Source organism: Hypanus sabinus, chromosome 10, assembly GCF_030144855.1.
Source record: "Hypanus sabinus isolate sHypSab1 chromosome 10, sHypSab1.hap1, whole genome shotgun sequence".
NCBI classification, from domain to species: Eukaryota; Metazoa; Chordata; class Chondrichthyes; order Myliobatiformes; family Dasyatidae; genus Hypanus; species Hypanus sabinus.
The window spans coordinates 128,542,835-128,555,933 of NC_082715.1; the positions used below are offsets into that span (position 1 = coordinate 128,542,835).

Here is a 13,099-nt window from a genome sequence, read left to right on the forward strand (position 1 = left end):
CCCTAGCAAAAGACCGCGAAAACCTCTCTTCCACACTCAAGAAAAAGAACAGCATTTCTTTCATTGGATAGCCCCAGCATTCCAACCCCATTATCTCCAGTCATAACCCAAACATTGCTGCTACAGAGAAACCATTATATTAGCAGTGAAACTTTACAGCATGTTACATAAGATTCTTGGGGGAGTGGCTAAACAGGATGGATGGAAAGCTGTTGTTTCCTCTAGGCCGAGGGGTCTCAACCTTGGGTTCCAAGGATCCCTTTGTTAGAGGTCCATGGCACTGAAAAGGTTGGGAACCCCCTTTCTAGGTCAATCTAGAATTAAGGCCCGGTGTTATAAATAAATGTTCCCCTTGAGGATTGTGAGTTTTTCAAAGAACAAAGGTTGCTTATCTGTAACAAGCTCATTGGTGATGTTGGGACAGGGATAAACATTGACTGGGATGCAAAGGATCTTTAAGTAAAGATTGTTGTCATGATACCATATCTCTAATGGCTCTCTATCTCCTCACATACTTTGATTTACCATTGTTTAAAATTCAGCTCAGCATGGCGGTATCATCTGCAGTCATATAGATGGAATTAAAGCAGAATCTGGCCACACAATCGTTTGTAGGAAGTAAAGTGTGGGACAAAGGATGCATCCTTGTGAGGCACCTGTGTTGAGGATAATCATGGTGGAGGTGTTGCAGCCTTTCCTTACTAGTGGTCTGTTGGTCAGGAGGTTAAGGATCCAGCTTTAAAGGTGATGCTGAGTTTCAGTCCTAGGGGTTTGAAAAATTTGGTTGGAATTATAGTATTGAAGGCAGAGCTATAGGCCTTTACTGTCCAGGTGCTCTAGAAGTAAGGGTAGGACCAGGGAGATGGCACCTGCTTTAGGGTTGTCCTCTTCGGTGTACAGTCCTCAGCATACTTGCTACTGAAGTCAGTAATAGTCGTGACGTACTCATTTCGGCTGGTTACTGAGTCAAAATAAAGTATTACAGTTGTAGAGAAAGTGCAGGCAGACAATAAAATGCAAGGTCATGATGTATCTTGTGAAGTCAAGAGTCCACCTGAACATACAAGGGGAATCATTTAATAGTCTTATAACAGCAGGGTATAAGCTGTCCTTTAGCCTGCTGTTAAGTGTTTTCGGGCTTTGGTCTCCTCTGTCTGAAGGGAAGGGATGAGAGAATATCTGGGTGGGTGGTGTCTTTGATTACAATGGCTGCTTTTCCAAGGAACAGGAAATGTAGACAGTTGATGGAGGGGAGGCAGGTTTCTGTGATGTGTTGAACCTTGGCCATAACTCTGTAGTTTCTTGCACTCGTAGGCAGAGCAGTTGCTTTACCAAACAGTGATGCTTTCTCTGATGCACCTATAAAAATTGAAGGTCAGTGGGGCATGGCAAATTTCTCTATCCTGAGGAATTAGAGGCTCTGGTGTGCTTTCTAGGTTGTATTTGGATTAGAACACCGTGGGGTTGATGGGTGGAACCAAGAGAATTTCTGTGATGAAACCAGAGGGTAGGTAGGATTAAGCTGCTTTCCCTGTGCAATGTGCTGTTCGTTGCATAATCTGTGTACGAGTTTGACTATACAGAGAGGGGAAAAAAGTGGAAAAAATGGCAGACAAAATTGTCCAGTTATTCAAACAGAAACAAAGAATTAGTTACTTAAAGCTGAAAAATATCAATATTGAGTCATGCAGGGAGGATGAGCTGTTGCTCCATGAGTTTGTGTTGAATCTCATTGTAACAGAGTTAAGAGCAGGAGTGGTATGGTGAATTAAAATGGCAGACGGCCAGGAGCTCGGGGTTGCCCCTGCACACACAGTAGCAGCTCCATAAGATGACCACTGCATTTGTATTTGGTTTCTGTAGTGACGAGAAGGCCACATTGTGAACACTGATTGGAAGAAGTGCAAGTGAATCACTGCTTCATCTACAAAATCTACTTGGGTGAAATGGAGTCAAGAGGTTTCAGAATGCTGGAATCTGACCTAACAGTTGGCTGGAGGGTGCAGAAAGGGTGCTGCTTTCCTGGTGCAGAGTGTTGACCTAGAACATCAACATTTCCTTTCCTTCCACAGATTTTGCTTATAAGATTGTTTAGGTCCTTGGAAGGTAGGATGGACAGAGGTAAAAGGAGGAGTACCATCTATCCTTTAGTTGCATAAAAATGTCCTGAAGAAGGGTCTCATCCTGAAACATTAACTGTTTGTTTATTTCTGTAGATACTGCCTGACGAGTTCATCCAGCATTTTATATGTGGATAGAAATGTGCCTTGTGATGGGAAGTGAGGGGTGAGGCAGAAGAGTCTGAGGATTTTCAAAGGGAAAAAATCCCTTTACAATGCTGAAAAGGTCGGAATGGAAAATGTGTGTCTTGTAGTGAAATCTTGTTGGAATTAGTGGAAATTGTAAAGGTTGATCCACTTAATGGAGAAGCTGGTGGGGTGGATGTTAAGGAACAGTGGAACTCTGTTGTTCTGTAAAGAAAGAGAATGGGTGAGAGCAGAAGCAGTAAAGGGCCCTGGCTTCTGTTTGTGGCCTCTGGCATGATTATAACTTGTCCCCAAAACAATTTTGAGAAACAGTAACTCGTCTTCCATCTGCAAGACTTGATATCAAATTCACCACCTTTAGATAACCTATTCTTTCTTTTTGTTCGCTGTTCTATTTTTTCTTTACTAATTTTTTGTATAATCTGCAGATTTAGAGTGTCATTATAAAGATCATACAAATTAGCAATAAGTTACACAGAGAAACTTAGGTTACCTAAACTGCCCTATTATTTCACTTGATCAGAGAAATTTCTCTTGTTCTATTCATCATTCTCCCCATCTTCTCTAAGTAGGCTAATTTGTTTTTTCATTTCTCAGTAATAGTGGAGACTTACAGATCTGAAACAGTAATTGCTTCTCTTTCCACCGATGATATATGACCTGTTGACTTTTTCCAGCATTTTTTGTTTTTATGACAGTGGATGTAATTGAATTGACTTTATTTCTTACATCCTTCACATGAAGAGTAAAACTCTTTACGTTACAGGATCTCTATCTAAATGTGCAATCATAGTAATTTATAATAATTTATAAACAGAACAGTCAATGTAATATAGAGTACACTCAAATCAGCATGAGTTCATCAGTCTGATGGCCTGGTGGAAGAAGCTGTCCCTGTGCCTGTTGGTCCTGGCTTTTATGCTGCGGTACCATTTCCCAGATGGTAGCAGCTTGAATAGATTGTGGTTGGGGTGACTTGGGTCCCCAATGATCCTATGGGCCCTTTTTACACACCTGTAATTGTCCTGAATCATGGGAAGTTCACAATACAGATGCGCTGGGCTATCCGCACCACTCTGCAGACTCCTGCGATTGAGGGAGGTACAATTCCTATACCAGGCAGTGATGCAGCCAGTTAGGATGCTCTCAATTGTGCCCCTGTAGAAAGTTCTTAGGATTTGGGGGCCCACACCAAACTTCCTCAACCATCTGAGGTGAAAGAGGCGCTGTTGTGCCTTTTTCACCACATAGCTGGTGTGTACAGACCATGTGAGATCCTCAGTGATGTGGATGCTGAGGAACTTAAAGCTTTTACCCTCTCAACCCTAGATCCATTTATGTCAATAGGGGTTAGCCCATCTCTATTCCTCCTGTAATCCACAATCAGCTCCTTTGTTTTTGTGACATTGAGGGAGAAGTGGGTTTCTTGACACCACTGTGTCGGGGCAATGACTTCTTCCCTGTAGGCCACCTCATTATTATTTGAGATGAGGCCAATCTATGTAGTGTTGACAAATTTAATTAGCAGATTAGAGCTGTGGCTGGCAATACAGTCTTGGGTATACAGGGAGTACAGAAGAGGACTCAGTACGCAGCTGAGGAGCTCCTGTATTGAGAGTCAGAGGGTTGGAGGTGAGGGAGCCCACTCTTACAACCTGCTGGCAATTTGACAGGAAGTCCAGGGTCCAGCTGCACAAGGCAGGGTCAAGGCTGAGGTCTGCAGATTTGAATGTGACTAATGGATTATTAAACAATTAAAGCAAAATGCACTTTACTTTAGCTCAATACAATGAATATTCGGGCTTTTGTCCCCTTTCCCTTCTAGTCCTGATGATGCGTCTCAGCCTGAGACATCAACTGTTACTCCCCTCCATAGACGCCTCCTGACTTGCTGAGGTCCTCCAGCGTTTTGTGTGTTTTTCTTGGTGAATGTATTGATGTTTCATGTTGATATACTGTATTGTGCCGAAAGATATTTGAGTGCTGAGCATAATTTATTTTCCACTAGAATTCAGATAGAATTTTGCATTTTAATTACAATTTGCCATGTATTCCATTTCCTCTGTTCTTAGGTCAGAAGACTTGTCTCCATTTGCATGGCACGTTTCCATACTTTTATGTTCCATATGATGGCTGTGGACAACAACCAGAACGGCATCTTCGTCAGTTGGCTTTCAGTATCGACCGAGCACTGAATGTGTCTTTGGGCAATCCTTCTTCTAGTGTCCAGCATGTATTCAGGGTGTCACTTGTATCTGGGATGTAAGTAGTTATTGATCTTTAACAGAGGGTTTTGTGAAATGTGAATCTTGAGTGCTCAGGAATGCTTGTATCTTAATGTAGGTACTTCTCTGAGCCTTTGTAATGAAATTCTGCCTGTATTTCTAAATTTCAAATTTCTAAGCAATAGTGTATATGCAAATTATGCAGGTCATATGCTCGTCCAAAGAGCAGTGTACAAGCAGTTTAGGGTAGGCAGATGTGCTTTTTGTAGTACCATATGTTTGTAGTGTGTTACAAAGTATTGACAATCATTTCTTGCTGGAGGTAAGTTTTAAAATCAGAAATTAACTCAAGGGTGTAGATATAACTGTGGGGGATGCACATAAGGAAATGTTTATAAGGCAGTTTTAAATAAATTAAGACCACTACTATCTTGGAAAATAAGATTCTGATTACCACCTCCATATAGCAACAAATATTTCAGCTTTTGTCAGATTCCAATTCATTCAATTGTCTTAAAATAAGTCGACTGAAATAAGTATTTAAAACTTCTGAAAAGTGTGTGGGCACTGAACAAAAGGAGGTGGTACTGTGAAAGGCGTCAAAAGCTTAATTGGGAGTGCTTGCTTTTTAATGAGGAGGTGGAGTAGTAGAGAAATTTCCATTGTAGGATTTAGACTGGTGAAAGCTGTTGTCATTGGTGGGCGTGGGTCAAGGAGGATGTGTATGAGAGGCTAATCTGAAGATCCAAAAGCTCAGGTGGTGAGGGTTGGCAAGCTCATTGTTGGTGCAGATCATAAGGAACAGACCGATAATGGAAGAGGATTTGGGCAGCAGTTTTATGAATTTGTTTGTGGGCAAAAGTTGATAATGAAGAGAAACTTGTAATACAAGAAAGAATTTGGATTTGTCTACAACTGCAACTTTAAAATATCCTAAGTTCCGACATTGCAGTCATGGTGCTATTTATGATGACACCAAACGATGTGAGAGAAATTTTGCAATATGGCTTAAACCAATTCTGCTCCAGGTGATGGTACTCTATCTGAGGCTAAAAATGTTTCATGTCAGTGACTTGTCCAGCAGTTAACAACCTGGCCAGTGTAGCACTTTGATGCTGAAATGACATATTAGCCCTTATCACTTGCAGAGGGGCTGTTTCTGCCTGAGAGCTGGGAGGTGATGAAACGTTTGCATTGTTGAAGTTCCTGACATGTCACTGATATGTTGCTGAGGCACTGCAGTTCAACAGAGGTAGCAAAATGATTGGTGGGAGAAACCAACATCCATGGCAGCCTAAAAAAACGGCTTGAGGTGCTGAAGCAAGAAACATTCCAGGAGCAGATGTTGTTTTGACTTTGATTTGATAAATAAGAGTGGGATTTATGAAAGATTATCCTGCTTGGTGGGGGGAGGGGGGGTTAAAGAGGATCATATAGTTATCAAATAATGCAAAGAAGATGACAGTTTTAAGTCACCAGCCCAGCAGAAATGTAATCAATTGGTGCCTGAGAAGAAAAAGATGGATGGATTTAGCATTATAGAGAGGAAAGAGAAACCAGGTAATAGCTAGTGATGCTTATTTTGAATGGGGAATAGTTAGCTAATGTGAGAACAGTGCTATAACATTGGGGCAAGCTAATTTTAAAATCAAATAATTCGGGGAAGCATTGTTTCAGGCAGAGGCTTGATATTGAACGTATAGCTTAAATGGAATAAACTGAGTGTACAGGTGTGATGTATGTGAAAGAGCTGCATTTTATTATAGTTTATAAAGCTATTGTGACAGTCTCTGCTTTTGAAAGTCCCTGTTTGTGGGCTAACATATTTTAGTAATCGATCAAACAATTTCAAATGCTTTTATGTCTTTGTGGTTAAGGTTGAAATTTAATTCTTCAGATACAAAGCAAGAAACTTTACATGTGATGTTTCATTCTGCATGGGCTAAAATTCCATTCAGTAATTTGTTTCTTGATGTGATAAACCAAAATGTTCCATTTGCAATCTTAAATGGATTCTACTCAATTTTAAGCTGTAGTGCTTTGTAAAAGTATTCAGCCCCCAATCCCTTGTTCACATAAGGGATTTTGATCAATTTAACTGTGAATTTTTATTTGTGAATCACATGCTCCTTTTTCATAGTAGGACCCCAAAAATAACAAGGAAAATTGTAAAGCCTGAAAAACTGAAAACTTAAAAAACTGAAATGTCGCAGCTCAAAAGTATTCATCCACCTTTGCTCAGTACCTATTTGAGCCACCTCTCACAGCTATTACAGCCAGTAATCTTTTTGAACAAGTCTCTGTTAACTTCTCATGACATGATGGAGCAAGTTGCATCCCTTTTGTCCTTGCAAAATTGTTCAAGCTTTGCCAGGTTAATTGGGGAGCAGTGGTGGACAGCAATCTTGAGGTCTTGCCGGAGATATTTGATCTGGTTAAGGTCAGGACTCTGGGCCATTCAAGGACATTAATTTTCTTCATTTGAAGCCACTCTGTGGTTGATCTGGCATTGTACATTGGGTTGTCCTGCTGAAAGACCAACTTTCTCCACAGTTTAAACTTTCTGGCAGAGGCTAGCAGCCTTTTTTCCAGGGTATCTCTGTATTTAGCAGTGTTCACCTTCAGCATTCAACACTGACCAGATTTCCAGTCCATGCTGCTGAATAGCACCCCATGATGCTACCTCCACCATGCTTTACAGTAGGGATGGTGTTTCTTGGCTGAGGCAGAGTATTAGATTTACACCACACATACCGCTAAAAAGTTCCTCTTTAGTCTCAACTGACCACAAGACCTCTTCCACATCTTCATAGTATCTTCTAAATGATGCTTTGCAAAGTCTTTACAGGCAAGGTACGCGCTTTTAACCAGGGCTTCTTCCTTGCCACTATTTTATAAGAACTCTTTTAGTGCAAGGCTTTAGAGTTTGCAGAGTCATGAACTTCATCTCCAGTTGCAGCCAGTGACTTATGCAGCTCACCCAGAGTGACTGAGCTGGCATCACAGACTGTTTTACAAGTTCAGTTCTTTTTCAGTGACTAAGTTTAGAGGGGCAGCCTGAACTTGGGAGTGTGGCAGTGATTTCATCTTCCTTTCACTTTCTTTCACTGTTTTACGATGGACTGAATTGAGCTCTGAGGTTATATCCAGTGCTTTTGAGTTTGTCTTGTATCCTTTACCAGAGTCGTGCTTTTCTGTTATTATTTTCCTGACATGTTCTTGTTCAACGCTCTTTCGTTTTCATTTTGGTTTGGTCTGCAGAAAATCCATTGTATTGTTGGACCTTACAAAGAGAGGGCATTTATTTTTATGAATTCATTAAAGCCAAGTGATCCTCCAATTTTCTACATCAACAAGTGGGATGAGTTGGTAAGGTAATACCTATATTGCACCTGAGGAAAGTTAGCATAGTAATTACAAAGTGAATGAATAAATTTTCAGCCTCTCAAATTTGGTTTTAAAATTTATAGTAAATTGTTGACATGTTCTAGAAGTTTTCTTTTGATTTGACATGATGCACAATGTTTTGTAGATTAGTTCAAAAAAATCCTACTTCAATATTGAGCTAATCTACAAAACAGTGTGCATCATGTCAAATAATAGTTGTGGGAGCTGAATACTTTTTCAGGGCACTTTATGTAATATACTCTACAGGTTTAGAAGGCTATTTCATACCATATTAAAAGGTATGTTTCACTAATTAGATTATCTTCCTTATTCCATATGTTCCCATTTTCTATCTTTTTCTCTAACCCATCAAGAAAATCTAGTGGTCATCATGTACATTTTGTGTAAAGTGATTGTATGTATTGTTTTGATACAGGCCTTTCTATGGTTTCCATGAGAAAGAAATGCAGTTCATGAAGATTTATCTGTACAACCCTTTGATGGTTAAAAGGTACAGTGACACAGTAAAATTTTAACTCAGTTTTTAGTATGTGAATTGAATTTCAGTTTTTATGAGCATATTAGCCTTTTCTACAATGAGCCCAGTAACTCCCTTCGTTCTGAAGCCTGGTATTTTACTCACCACTTTAATATTTTTAAAAGCTATGCTCTGTTAATTCTATTTTATAACAAAATACCCCAATTTAAGAATTTAAAGCTTATAATGGAGTTGTTCCTTTTAGATATGATATATGCTTATATTTAATAATTAATGTCATTTATTTTTTTTTTAAGTAATTCTACCAAATGAACTTCCTAATTCTTGTTGGAAGATTGAAATTTGGCCTCTGATCAGGCTTGGGCTTTTTTAAATTCATGAGCCATACTGTAATATTTGGTTTTTAAAGACGTTTTGCATAATGTTTGAAAGGCTAAATTAATCTTTTTAATTCTGCTCGGTAATTTCTAATTACTGAGAATGTCGTGATTTGGAAAGGGGAATAGTTTCCTATATCATCTTGTGCTGAGTCCTAATGTGAAAGCAATCTACATGGTCTACAAAATCTTTATCTGCCATGATCTTTATTTTAACATGTATGGGAAAGCCATTTTGTTCATTGACACTTGTTTAAATTCCTGGCCATATCTTTTGTTTCCCATTCACTTAATATTTTGTTACAAATGTTAGGATTATTAGTCCTAAATATTCAAGTTTAGGACTTGTGCAGAGTCCTGAGAACTTCTACTGATTACTTTTGTTTACTTTTATTTCATGTCCCTCAAAGTGAACAAAATAGTCTGTTCTTTGACGTAGTAAGTCAAAGATTAACAGGAAATTGTGTGAGATATTAAAATATGTCACTGATCAAAGTAATATATTTTAATGAGAATTTTGAGGTAATATTAGTGGATAAGCAGAGATTTAAGAAATGTTTGAAGTCTTTGCTTAGTTCTACTTAGAGGTAAAGGTGCCAGTGATAAGCCAGAGTATGAAAATACACAGCAATGGATTAATACTGAGATCGTGGGTACAAATGTTCAAGATTTTTTAAGAGTGACCAGAGATAGATTATCTTGAGGAACTCCAGAAATACTGAAGCAGTGGTAAAGGATTGTAGATTTCTTTGAACTGTTAGGCAAAAGTAGAATGAGGTATGAATCTGTCAGTGATTGAATAAATGAAGTGCTATTGAAAAATGGCTTTGCTAGCTACCAATGCTTGTAGCAGATGGATAAGGGTGAAGACTGCCAGTGTGCCAAAGTCACAGGTACTAAAGCCGGGAGCCTTAATAGGTGAGGAATGTGTTATTGAGGGATCTGAATGTGTTGAGAGCTTTTCGTGACTGTGATTTGAGGTAAGCGGACTCTTGGTGAAAGAAGTGTCTGCAGAGGGAAATTTTGAACCTTTACAGATAATGCTGTGGCAGTGGGAGCAGCAGCAGCAGCAGGTTCAACTGGTCATGATGGGATATATACAAAGGGAACTAAGTGAAAGCATTGGATGCTGGAAAATTATATGGAGAGCGGTCAAAGATTTCAGGCAGATAGAAAAACCTTGCTTTAAGGCAATGATGAGCCATGATTAGAGAGGGTTAAATAGCGAAGCAGAAAAGATGACCTAATTTTAGATGGACTACATTTGTATAATTTGTGGGAGTCCAGTAAGTTTTGTTGGCAGGTTTGCCAGTCTTGGATCAAATCTTCATCTTTAATTTAATAAAAGAACCTTGGTTCTCTAGTTTAACCTCATTAATCAAACCTCCATTCTTATTTTTTTCTGTACCCTGACCTTTTTTATATTTTTAGTTAATATACCCAGAAAGTCCTTTCCTTAGTGATATCTGTAGCAATTTTAATCAATGCACTCATAATCCTTTAAATTTCTTGACTTATTATAAAATTCATCTTCAGTTATTATTTTTTTCCTTGGGTAAGAATTGATATGAAAGAGAATCGCAGAAAGTGAAAATATTCAAAAGTACCAAGAAATATAGAGCTTACAGAACCCAGGCTAACATCATATTAGTTAATGCTGCAAATGAAACCTGTGGGTGATGACTTTACAACCAGTCCAGTTAAGTGATGAGTTTATTTGCCACCTTTGTTTTGAAGATCTTGTGCAAATGAGTGTGAGGTACATTTCACACATCGTGAGAGTTTGCTACATCAGGTGCACAACTATCTATCTGGTTGTGGCTGTACAAATTTGATAAATTGGTACTTTAAGTAATGTGTAAAATTGTCAATGACCAGGTAAACACCATCTATGTTGAATTGAATTGACTTTATTACTTACATCCTTCTTGTATATGAGGAGTAAAAATCGTTAGGCTATGTCTCCATCTAAATGTGCAATTTATAGTAACTTATAATAAATAGTATGTACAACAGGACAGTCATTATAACATAGAAATAACATTGTGTCAGCATGAATTAATCAGTCTGATGGCCTGGTGGAAGAAGCCACCCCAGAGTCTGTTAGTCCTGGCTTTTATTCTGCGGTATCATTCCCCAGACGGTAGCAGCTAGGACAGTTTGTGGTTGGGGTGACTTGAGTCCCCAATGATCTTTCGGGCCCTTTTTCACACACCTGTCTTTGTAAATGTCCTGAATAGTGGGAAGCTCACACCTACACGTGCTGGGCTGTCCGCACCACTCTCTGCAGAGTCCTGCAATTGAGGGAAGTACAGTTCCCATACCAGGCAGTGATGCAGCCAGTCAGGATGCTCTCAATTGTGCCCCTGTAGAAAGTTCTTGGCATTTAGGGGCCCATATCAAACTACTTCAACTGTCTGAGGCCTTCTTCACCACATAGCTGGTATGTGAGACCACGTAAGATCTTCTGTATTTTTGTGTTATTTTTAAGTTGATGGGAATTGAATAAAAGTGTTTGTGATTACATTGATGTACACTGGTTATATGAAGGATTCAGTATTTATAAGAAGTGAGATGCATAAAACTTGCAGTATTAACAAGCAGTATTGGAATTCTAAATGCATGTTGATCTGCTTTCAATTAAAATTGGTGATTTTTTCTGTTTCTTAGAGTCTGTGAGTTGTTGCAAGGAGGAGCTGTTATGAATAAATCCTACCAGCCATATGAAGCTCATTTACCCTACCTCCTACAGCTCTTCATTGACCATAATCTGTATGGAATGAATTTTATTCATCTTGCTGCAGTCAAGTTCAGAAGAACTAGAAGGGAGAGTAAGTTGTGATAGCATTTACAAAAGTGCTTGAGAATAAGAATGGGAGATTTTAAAACACAATAAATGAGATTGATTAATTTGGGTAGTTCTGAATAACATACTTCCCCTTGTAAGGGAAAATATGGTCCTGGGGCTCTCGTTTATTAAAATTATTGGAAACATCCTTTTACCGATTTTGAGTGTGCAAGTGTATGAGACACAGCATACTCTGGTGAGAGCTACAAAGTCGTTTCTGCACTGATCTTGTTCAGTTAGATTTGAGATTAAAAACAAATTGCTGGAAATATTCGCCAGGTAATTTGGGAGCAAGACAAAGTTAACATTTTAGTTTGATAACTATTCTGAAAAAAAAACTGATAAAACTCCAACTTAAATCATCCTTTAATTAGGGATGGGGCAGGTGAAGAGTGCAAAGGCAACAAATTTAGGGTGAAGACAGGGTGTCTAGTATAAGTAGTGGTGATGACATTTAAGAGAGAGCAGTAAAGACTTATTGCAGGCAGTTATTTGACAACAATGAATAAACTGCAGTCAATCAGATGGTTATTATTCCCTCAAGGTTCCAAGCAGGGATGCCCTGATAGACCCAACCTTTACACATTGAGCATTGAGTTTTCCACTTCCCTGTAAACCTGCACCAATTCAACTTTCTTCTTATGATTCCAGCAGGTCATCTGGCACACAGACTTCTTTACAACACTCCTCTTTCTCTCTCCCCCCCCCCCCCTCCCCCCACAGGTCTCTGTTTCCCAGTTCCTCCCACCTGGTTCCACCTTTTACCCATACTACTATCCTTTCCCTTCCTCTTGCTGATCTTTTGTCCAGCATTTCTGCCTCATCTGGTGTCTTTAATTTTCCCAGTGTTGACTGGGATTTATTTAGTGCTGGAAACTTAGATGGAGCTGAAGTTGGGTGCATCCAGGAAGAGTTTTGACACATTGAGCAACTTATCTAATCAGGAAATGGGCCATACTAGACTTTGTTGGGAAATGAGCCTGGTCAGGTGATCAGAATTTAAATGAGAAAACATTGTGGGGACTGATAGTTATGGATAAGACTATACCTTGGAGCAAAGTGCGAAGATGGGGAAAAGCCAATTACAACGTTAGCAGGAGTAGTCAAGAGTGAGCCACTGGGTAAGTCCACATCTGACATGGGAGTTGTTCAAAGGGCAACTGGTCATAATTCAGGAGAAACATCTTTATGGAAGAAAGATAAAGATGATAAATTTCAGGAATCTTGGATAGTGAGAGATTTTGCAAGTTTAATCGAAAAGGAAGCAGGCATAAGGATCAGTAGGCTGAATTTGGAGGCTAAAGTAAACAGGAGAGAACCTTAAAAGGGAAGGACTCTTGGCCTTGGTGAGTAGGATTAAAGAGAATCCTGAGTCATTTTGTAGATGTGTTTTGAAAACACAAAGGTGTAGGACCACTCTGAGATAAAGAAGACAATTTATGCATGGAGCCAGAGGAAGTGGTTAGGAACTAACAGATATTTTGCATCAGTGTTCA

General features: G+C 39.2%; 1 protein-coding gene across 3 annotated transcripts in view; it reads left to right on the forward strand.

Annotated features, from left to right (window-relative positions):
- rev3l (REV3 like, DNA directed polymerase zeta catalytic subunit) overlaps positions 1-13,099 on the forward strand; it is a 171,669-nt gene that overhangs the window by 58,244 nt on the left and 100,326 nt on the right. For all 3 annotated transcript variants that reach the window (XR_009514473.1, XM_059982930.1, XM_059982931.1), the window contains exons 2-4: positions 4,340-4,529; positions 8,316-8,390; positions 11,426-11,586. Coding sequence is in view for 2 of the 3 variants with exons in the window: in XM_059982930.1 (XP_059838913.1) it covers positions 4,340-4,529; positions 8,316-8,390; positions 11,426-11,586 (426 nt within the window). In the remaining variant the exon portion in view is untranslated. The remainder of the gene's footprint in view (positions 1-4,339; positions 4,530-8,315; positions 8,391-11,425; positions 11,587-13,099) is intronic.